The sequence below is a fragment of the Hippichthys cyanospilos genome, chromosome 22 (assembly GCF_059441005.1).
Source record: "Hippichthys cyanospilos isolate Australia breed blue-spotted pipefish chromosome 22, RoL_Hcya_1.0, whole genome shotgun sequence".
Lineage (NCBI taxonomy): Eukaryota > Metazoa > Chordata > Actinopteri > Syngnathiformes > Syngnathidae > Hippichthys > Hippichthys cyanospilos.
This window is the reverse complement of record NC_142390.1, coordinates 8,559,153-8,568,402: the sequence shown is the minus strand read 5'-3', so window position 1 is coordinate 8,568,402 and position 9,250 is coordinate 8,559,153. Positions and strand designations below refer to the sequence as shown.

The 9,250-nt window shown below is 43.4% G+C and overlaps 1 protein-coding gene across 3 annotated transcripts in view; it reads right to left on the bottom strand.

The window, feature by feature from the left end:
• Positions 1 to 8,576, bottom strand: part of nrf1 (nuclear respiratory factor 1) — a 21,582-nt gene extending 13,006 nt beyond the window's left edge. The window contains exons 1-6 of one of the 3 annotated variants that reach the window (XM_088406256.1): positions 8,438 to 8,576; positions 3,652 to 3,751; positions 3,432 to 3,576; positions 2,056 to 2,170; positions 1,863 to 1,989; positions 1,166 to 1,306 (exon numbers count right to left, since the gene is read on the bottom strand). In XM_088406256.1, the coding sequence (XP_088262382.1) occupies positions 1,166 to 1,306; positions 1,863 to 1,989; positions 2,056 to 2,170; positions 3,432 to 3,576; positions 3,652 to 3,708 (585 nt within the window). In that variant the 5' untranslated portion in view covers positions 3,709 to 3,751; positions 8,438 to 8,576. Of the gene's footprint in view, positions 1 to 1,165; positions 1,307 to 1,862; positions 1,990 to 2,055; positions 2,171 to 3,431; positions 3,577 to 3,639; positions 5,537 to 6,329; positions 8,328 to 8,437 lie in introns of those variants that run through there. The other 2 variants (XM_088406257.1, XM_088406255.1) reach the window with 2 other exon arrangements.
• Positions 8,577 to 9,250: the final 674 nt, after the last annotated feature.

Here is a 9,250-nt window from a genome sequence, read left to right as displayed (position 1 = left end):
GTATATATATATATATATATATATATATATATATATATATATATATATATATATATATATATATATATAGAGAGAGAGAGAGAGAGAGAGAGAGAGAGAGAGAGAGAGAGAGAGAGATATTCATGTATTCATGCATTGTTGAGCCTACGAATGCGCTCTGCTAAGCCGCCCGCCGTCATGTCATCACTTCCCTAGCTAGCCTGGCAGACTGGGGCTGCGCTTTAGTGCCAATGTCCTCAATGTCCTGGTAATATGGGAGCTTCGCCGCGAGGGGATTATATCGCTGCAGCGTCTGCCTGCCTTGACATCACCAGCTAAATTTGGGTATGTCCGAAATTAAGTCCCCAAGAAAAAACGTCATATTTTCTTAATTTTGCTGGTGTCTAGATACCAGCAGGTGTCAGATGCACCGCACATAGACATCGAAACCAGCGTGTGGCACTAAATCAACTCCCTTTTAAGATGGGTGAGGCAACAGGTTACTGGTGCTAAGCTCATCCTCTTGCAAGAAAAACACACCTGCCCTCAAGGCTTACCCATTGATAGTCCCGAAAGGGGCCCCACACTGGCAACAGGGTGGAGGATAGGGAGTGGCACATAAACAACGATGAGCTCCCCTGGGTTGGTTGTGAAATTAACAAAGTAGTCAGTTATTTGCCCCTTACTGAACCCACCTTGCGCTCATTTGGCTGTTGAGAACTGAAAAAATTATATATATATATATAATTATATATATATATATAATTATATATATATATATATATATATATATATATATATATATATATATATATATATATATATATATATATATATATATATATATATATAATTTAATTATATATAAATTGTATATAATTATATATATATATATATATATATATATATATATATATATATATATATATATATATATATATATATATATATATATAATGTTCTGGTTAACCGTGAAGGAATTGTTTTGTTATTGTTTGTCTGCGATTTTGTCAACTGGCGCCCTCTGTTGGCTCAGGGTTGAATGTTTCAGCGAGTAAATGCAGGTCACATGTCAAAGAAATGTTTGCAGTACCCCAAAGTGGTCCAACCTGTGAGCAACCTAGTTTTCTTTGTTTTAGTCTTATGCTTATGGCTTCTAGGTAATGAAAAAGCCAAATAACCTCACCTGGGTCATCTTATCCACAGAGACAGGGATGCCATCGATGGTGAGGGGGGGCAGCTCCGATGCTAGCTCCCCACCAGCGGGGGCGTGCTCTGCCAGGGCGTTTTCTAGGTCCTCCAGTATCATGACCCTGTACTTCCTCACCTGGACCAAGCACAGAAAACTTGTGTAATGGCAATCCTTTAAAAATAGCTGGGTGAAAACTTGGAAAACCACTTGCGTCAATTTGACCAAACTTTCTGTACTTAATGACCCGCCACCCCTTTTTTTTTGGGTTGTTTTGTAGAATACTACCCAGAAGGTTTGGTCGAACTGACCCAAGTGGTGATGGAACACAACTACTTGGACATCTGATCCATCTTACCAGCATAATTACCATTATTTTGTGTTGTTGTTGAGCCAAACTGACCATTTTTTGCTGCATTAAACTGAGCCAAGATTTGGTAATTGAGCCAACTTGATAATTGTTTCTAATTATGCAGTACATGATTACTCAATATTTTGGGCATCATGTTATGTTGTTACTGTATGTGGAAAACAACACAGAAAGTGTTGTTAACCGAATTTTTGGGGAGCCGAATTACTCCAAATGTTAGGTCAAACTAATTCAGAGTTGAACCCTTTTGAGCTATATTTGTGTTTGTTTGATTTTTTTTTTCCACCTACTATTTTTTTCAAGTCATACGACATGTACACTCACCACATTCTCCAAAGGAGCAGCGCCAAAGACTTTAAAAACTGGGTTGGGTTTGTTGGGGGTGACGCACAGCACGATGGCCTGCTGGCCCACACGGGTGGTGTACTCATCCAGGGTGGCCCTCAGCTTCCTGTCGACAAACCTCTCACTTACTTCTTGAAACATGATTAACTCACTTTCTCTGTCGACAGCTAACCTGAGGAGACGAGTCTGCTGTCTTTTCCGGATGGACGGGTTGGATTCAAAGATGTGGGGCCTTTTCCTTTTCTTACCCGTCGCCACAGCGGCCGCTGCAGCCATGCCGACGGGACCTGGAATAAATTGACAAGTGGAGTTTGGAATTGTCCTAAGGCTGTACAGAAAGTAGAGGAAATTCAAATGGCCGTAAATGGCAATGGAATAATGCAACAGCTCCACCTCGTGAGGACTCTCAAACATTACATCAATTTCCTGTGGTGGTCATTGAAATGGACCAGTTAGATCAGTGGTCCCCAACCTTCTGATCACCGCGGACCGGTCATCGCCTTAAGATTTATATTGAGGACCGGGGGGGGGGGGGGGGGTGTGGCGGCTGCTCTAATAAACACATCACAAATGTATGAATTGTTATGCAACGTGCACACCGAACGCCGAATCGCTACGCTCATTCGCGGGGCTTTCTGTCGCTGTTGTACTTTTTGTCCACTTTTTTTGTCAGGCAAGGAGAGGAGAGGGGAGGAGAGGGGAGGGGAGTGGAGCGAGCTTGCTGTGCACTTTACGGTAGATCCGGAAAGAAGAGCATTGCTGAGAACTTTCACTTTTCTGGGATGTGACAGAGCCAATATTTTGACCGACAGCACCTTTATTCTTTGCGGCAATACTCGCCTGCCAAAAAATAAAACTTTTAATGTCACAACCAAGTGGCCGTGACCGTGCTAAATATTGTGCTGACAATGCTGCGCGATCGTTAGCTTAGCACAGTAACTACGGTTCAACAGCTGTTAAGTGAAGCAAACGCTGCATATACCAGTTGTCCAAAGTTCTCGCTTCAGCCTTTCTACAAGCCAGGTGAGTGCTCTTGCTTGGCTGGGTTTTGTATTGAAAGCTCAGCAGGCCATGTTGGATCGCTCCTGGTGAACGCAAAGCGGCCGCAATTATTCATTCCTGCCCCCTGCGTGAGCCGTTGAATGTTCCCGAAGTTGATTGGCTGTGGCGCCGCGAAACGCGGAACAAGTAGGAAAAAAAAAAACTTTAAGCGAAAGGAGAAATTTTGCTTCCTGTGACCGCCCGCGGCCATTTGCGTCGCTCCATTCGCATCCATCGCGTCACCCGACGTGCATTCGCGCCCAATCACGCGAACTCCATTGACTACGATACAAAATGCTCCGCTTTTTCGCCTCATTCGCGTTCGGCGTGCGTGTACCATTAAACTAGATCATCTCCAAAACATTATTTCAGGTGCAGCCCACACGCCCCCGGTACCAGTTGATCCACGGACTGGTACCGGTCCGCGGACCGGGGGTTGGGGACCAATGAGTTACATTACAATCAAAAGTTCCTGTCATTTCAAAATTTTTAACACTTTCATCCAACCTGCGGCGGCCAGATGGGCGGTGACCTCGTCGTTGCCAGCCGAGTTGAGGATATCCGTGTCGTCGTAGGGATCGTCATCCGGCGAGGAAGTGGAGTCTTCGTCTGCGCTCATCATGGACGTGTCGGTGAACGTGGTCACATGCACCTATAAAACATTTGATTCATTTACCTGTTGAACCTTTTATGTCTATTTTTTTTCATGCAAAACCTGTTGACTGACAGCGCTGGCCTCGATGGTAGTAATGTGTTCTGTCTGGTGGGCGGCGTGATCCTCCATGATCGACGCCTAGGTCTACACAGCTGGGTCCGGGGTACAACGGCTGGGGTGAACAAATTGCTGTTATATGCAAGAGTAAGTATTTTATTAAACTCAACCCACAGATCTTGGCATGGGCCAGTTAGTGTTCTCTAGGTAACGTCTGTTCAAGTTTAGGACTTCTCATAATTTTAAACAGAATTTATCCAAAAGGATCAATTGTAGCAAATATGCTGAAAAAAAAAAAACATATGAATGCTAAACCCTTTCAGATATGTCAATTGGCATTAATAAGAGGCACTTAAATGTTTTGTATTCACCTTCATGTTCTCAAACAAAATTCGAAACAAAGCCACCCCCCTCCCCCACATTGGTGCCTCTGACCACCTCACTATCATGCTAATGCCTGCATACAGACCAAGAGTGAAATTCATCAAACCTGCACTGAAAGAAGTAAGGGTGTGGCCACAGGAGGCGACCTCAGCCCTACAAGGACTGCTTTGAGTTAACAGACTGGGACATTTTTAAGGAAGCAGCCACCTACAATGGCATCACAGATATTGAGGAGTACACAGACACAGTGACCTCCTACATCACCAAGTGCATGGACGATGTGACCCACATCAGGAGGACCACCACACGGGCCAACCAGAAGCCATGGCTAACAGGAGACGTCCACAGGCTGTTGAGGGCCAGAGACAAGGCCTTCAAATCTGGGGAGAAATCAGCCCTGAGAACAGCGAGAGCCAACCTGTCCCGTGGCATCAGGAAAGCCAAACAAGAATACACAAGAATAAACAAGATAACTTCTCACTTCAAGGACAGCAAGAATGCATACAGCCTATGGGCAGGGCATTCAGGCTATCACAGTCTACAAACCTGCACCACAAAGATGCGAGAGCGACTTCACTCTGCTCAACAACCTAAACAGTTTCTTTGCACGCTTTGAGGACCAGAACACCACCCGCCCACAGAAAACACCACCACCTTCGCACGACCAGCCTCTGTGCCTGTCTGCTGCCAGCGTGAGGAGGACACTCTCTGCCATCAACACCCGGAAAGCAGCAGGTCCAGACAACATCCCTGGCAGGGTGCTAAAAGACTGTGCAGAGGAGCTGGAAGATGTTTTTACAGACATCTTCAACACCTTCCTGAGGCAAGCCATTGTGCCATCAGACTTCAAAGCTGCCACCATCATATCTGCCAAAGAAATCCTCCCCATCCTGCTTCAACGACTATCGTCCGGTGGCACTGACACCCATCATCATGGAGTGCTTTGAACGACTAGTCCTGTCACACATAAAATCCATCCTGCCCCCCAGCCTGGACCCGTATCAGTTCGCCTACAGGGCAAAGTGATCCACAGACGACGCAATCTGCTCTGCCCTCCACCCGGTACTCACCCACCTGGACAAGAAAGACTCATATGTGAGAATGCTGTTCATAGACTTCAGCTCAGCGTTCAACACCATAATACCACAACAACTCACCTGCAAACTGGACAAACTGGGCCTCAGCACCTCACTCTGCAACTGGCTGCTGGATTTCCTCAGCCAGAGGCCTCAGGTGGTGCGTGTTTGCAACAACATCTCAGGCAGGATCACCCTGAGCACGGGGGCCCCACAAGGCTGTCTGCTCAGGCCCCTCCTCTTCACCCTATATACACTTGACTGCACAGCAACCCACAGCTCCAACCACCTCCTGAAGTTTGCTGATGACACAACACTGGTGGGCCTCATCTCCAACGGCGACGAGACCCACTACAGGAAAGAAGTGGAACTTCTGACCAGATGGTGCAAAGACAACAACCTCCTGCTAAACATCAGCAAGACCAAAGAGATGGTCGTCAGCTTCCAGAGAGGCCACACCCAACACCCCCACTGACCATCGACGGTGCTGCAGTGGAGAGGGTGAGCAGCACCAAGTTCCTGGGGGTGCACACCAGCGATGACCTCTCCCGGACCACCAACACTGCATCTCTGGCCAAGAAAGCACAGCGGCGTCTCTACTTCCTGCGCAAACTGAAGCGGGCAATGCGGTGCCACCCATCATGACCACATTCTTACAGAGGAACCATCGAAAGCATCCTCACCAGCTGCATCACCGTGTGGGGCGGGAGCTGCACTGAATACAACAGGAAGGCTCTACAACGCATCGTGAGGACAGCTGAGAGGATTATTGGTGCTCCACTCCGCTCCCTGCAAGACCTGTACACCATCCACCTCAGCCGCAAAGCCATCACATTTGTCACCGATACAAGTCACCCTGCACACAGTCTGTTCAGCCTCCTGCCCTCCTGAAAAAGGTACAGGAGCCTCCGCTCGCGCACCCCCAGACTCAGGAACAGCTTTATCCATCAGGCCGTGAGACTGCTGAACTCTCTCCCCTCCCACCCGTGAAACTGCTGAACTCTCTCTCTCTCTCTCCCCTTCTCCCCTCCCCCCTCCCACACTCAGCCCCAGCCAGAAGAAACACCTAGCTGGCAGACGAACTTTAGGTTATTCGACCCCCCCCCCCCCCCCCAAAAAAAATCAAACTTTGCTCATGCACTTGCAAAATTTGCACAGACTTGCTGCTGCCATATTTATTTATAATTATACTTCTATTGCACTAGCGATTACACTTAGAACTATAACAACTACCTCAAATGCACACAACTGGGACAACCACAGCCAGAGTTGTCCTGCTTTGTCTCGTACTGTTGGATTGTCTTGTCATATGCTGCTACTTATGTCTTGTCTTGGGATACTCTTGCCATACCTGGTTTTTGTATTTAGTTTTTAGTTTAGCAACACTAGGCAAAGTAGATCTAACATACTGCACATTACATTACTATAGATAAGAATTTAGTTTTTAGGATTGTCTCATCTTGCGCACCTGCACTTTGATATTGCACATATAAACGCAGAGGATAGTGAGAAATGCAATTTCGATTCCTTTGTATGTTAAGCACATGTGAAGAAATTGACAATAAACTTGACTTTGACTTTGAAATGCTTGCTGTGCATCTTCAACAAAAATGTCAGCTTTGGTCATGATAAATGTTCTAAGTGTTCTGATTTAACAAAACTTTTTAGTCAAATTTTACTCTCACTTAAATTTTTACTGATATTTGGTATTTGACATAGTGATGGGCCACCTGTGCCCACCCCTCCAAAAAAAAAAAAAAAATCTTCAAATATCGCTAATGACAAATCATGTTTGGGACAAAATGTGGAAGACAATTTAAGGGGAAGACAATTTGGGGGAAAAAAACTGAAAATGATCAAAACTTAGATCAAATTGAACAATTTAGACCAGGAGTGTCAAAACTTGCAGCCTTCGGGCTATTTTGAATGGCATATCCTAAAATTAACATATTTCTTCCCCACACTTCCAAAATGTGAAAATATCATATGAATGGTTCCAAAGAAACTGCTTAAAAAATTGTGATCTTACATCAGGTGTATAATTCTGTTCTGAATGCAGAGATGGGATTTAGCTTCTGTTGATTGTAAGGGCTGATATCTAAACTATTAGATATAGAATGATACGTATGTCCAATCTTTCAAAAATGATGTAATTACAGCATTAACCATATGCAAATTATTTTGGTGTGCTTTCTAAATTAACCCTTTTGTTTGTCAGCAAGACACAGCAGAGTCACTTTTACCAGGGGTGTGTTTAGTTAATCCAAACGTGGCAGAAATGCATGGAATCCAAATTCAATACAGTACTTTGTTTAAACCAGTGTGTTATGTTCATTTCTCAGTACAGTAATATTTTCTCTGGGTTGATTTGGCCCAGGGGTGTGTTCATTTGTGCAAAATGTCAGAAACATTTTGTGTTTACGTGCATGTGTATACTCCTAATAATACATTATGTTTCCTTCATTTTTCCTCGGGAAGAGCAGTAATATTTTTGGGTCGTTTTGAGTCGTGTTAAGCTTAATTCAGACAAATGTGGGAAATATTTAAATGCACTGACAATAATGTGTATAAATGCTATTTTTACCACATGTTATATGTTATACTGTAACATTAATAGGGGGCAGTTTGACAACATAAAAGGAGGATAAAATAAAAATAAATAAATAAAAGTAGCCTTTGCATCCTTCGATTTTTCTGAAAGTTTGGACACTTCTGGTTTAGACGAACTTGTAGGCACAAAAATATGTTCATTATTCGGCTCTTTTTTTAAAGATTTATTTCCCGACCCTATACAGTGATCATGGAACTCCAAAACAGAAGCAATTTTGGCCCCACAGCCTACTGTCGATGCAGTTTTTTTTATCTCCTTGATGGAGCTACAGCTAACCACGCTAGCCCTTTCCTACATATAGCTTACCGCCTAGCGTGCTAACTATTTGACTTCACATACTCAGTACGTGTAAATTAATAAAAGCAGCACGCGTCGTAATAACATTGTTATTAAACAAGCACAATGATGTGTGCTCGCTGGAAAAAAAAATTAAAAAAAAGCTATCCTGGCACTAGAGCGATGTTTGCATCAATCCCGCGCAATAATAATGGCATTAAACCGATGCTATAAGCTAGCAGCGGCCTATCAACTGCTATTCTCGTCTTTGAGCTTTTCTTTCCTTGCACCGAAAAAAAACCGCGTAAGAAAAAGCCCGATTCGCAAAGCTTTCGAGTCACGCCGGCGATCAACATCTCGACACTAGCATCGCTCGACCAACAAACGCTACCGGGTTCGCGATGCGGCTGCGCCGGGGAAGAAATAAATGGAGATTGCGCGGTAGGGTACGAACCTCAGAGCGGCTGCGCTACTTCGGGCCTGCGCGGTACAGCTGGGATGGAGCCGAGCAACAATGGACGACTCAGTAGCCAGTGTGTATGTGAGCGCCACTGGTGGTGCCTTCAAGTGCTGCCCCCACCAGCGCTGCACGCAACACAATTAAAGAAATGCAGATCGTTTAACGCTGTTATCCTTTATCGGTCAAAATATTCGTTATACTTGTCCCTTTCCTACTATTTATTTGAATCCTTGTATATTTATTTTAACCCCTGCTTTATTGCTCTTTTTCGATCATTATAATTAGGCTAGAAAAGAAAAGAAAAGAAAAAAAGAACATTCAAGAATATTATTTACATTATCCTACACTATTTCTTGCAAAAAAATCATTTTCAAAAATGTAAATTTGCAAATGTACAAACGCTTACTGTTTTTGAAAGATTTACTAATATAATTAGTTTGTATATATTTTTTGACTCGTTATAAACTATTGCATTTTTACCCCTTTGGGCGGCAGAATGTTTCTCAATATTTTTTTATATCTCGATTTGAAAAGGTAGCTTGACAACGGTTAGAGATAAAGACAAACTGTAAAAGTGTGTTGATGCAAGTTTGCTACTTTGGCGCTAAAGGGTTAATTTGTTGCATACGGTTCTGTATATTCCGATCAATATAGTTTAAAAAATAATTTCCATTTATAGTTTTATCCATGATTAATTTATCTAATTAAAATTTAATACACAATTGCTTCATTCAACCATAAAAGGTACTGATAAAAAAAGGTATTAACCAATTATTTAGATATACTAAAAATTAAATATAATAAATG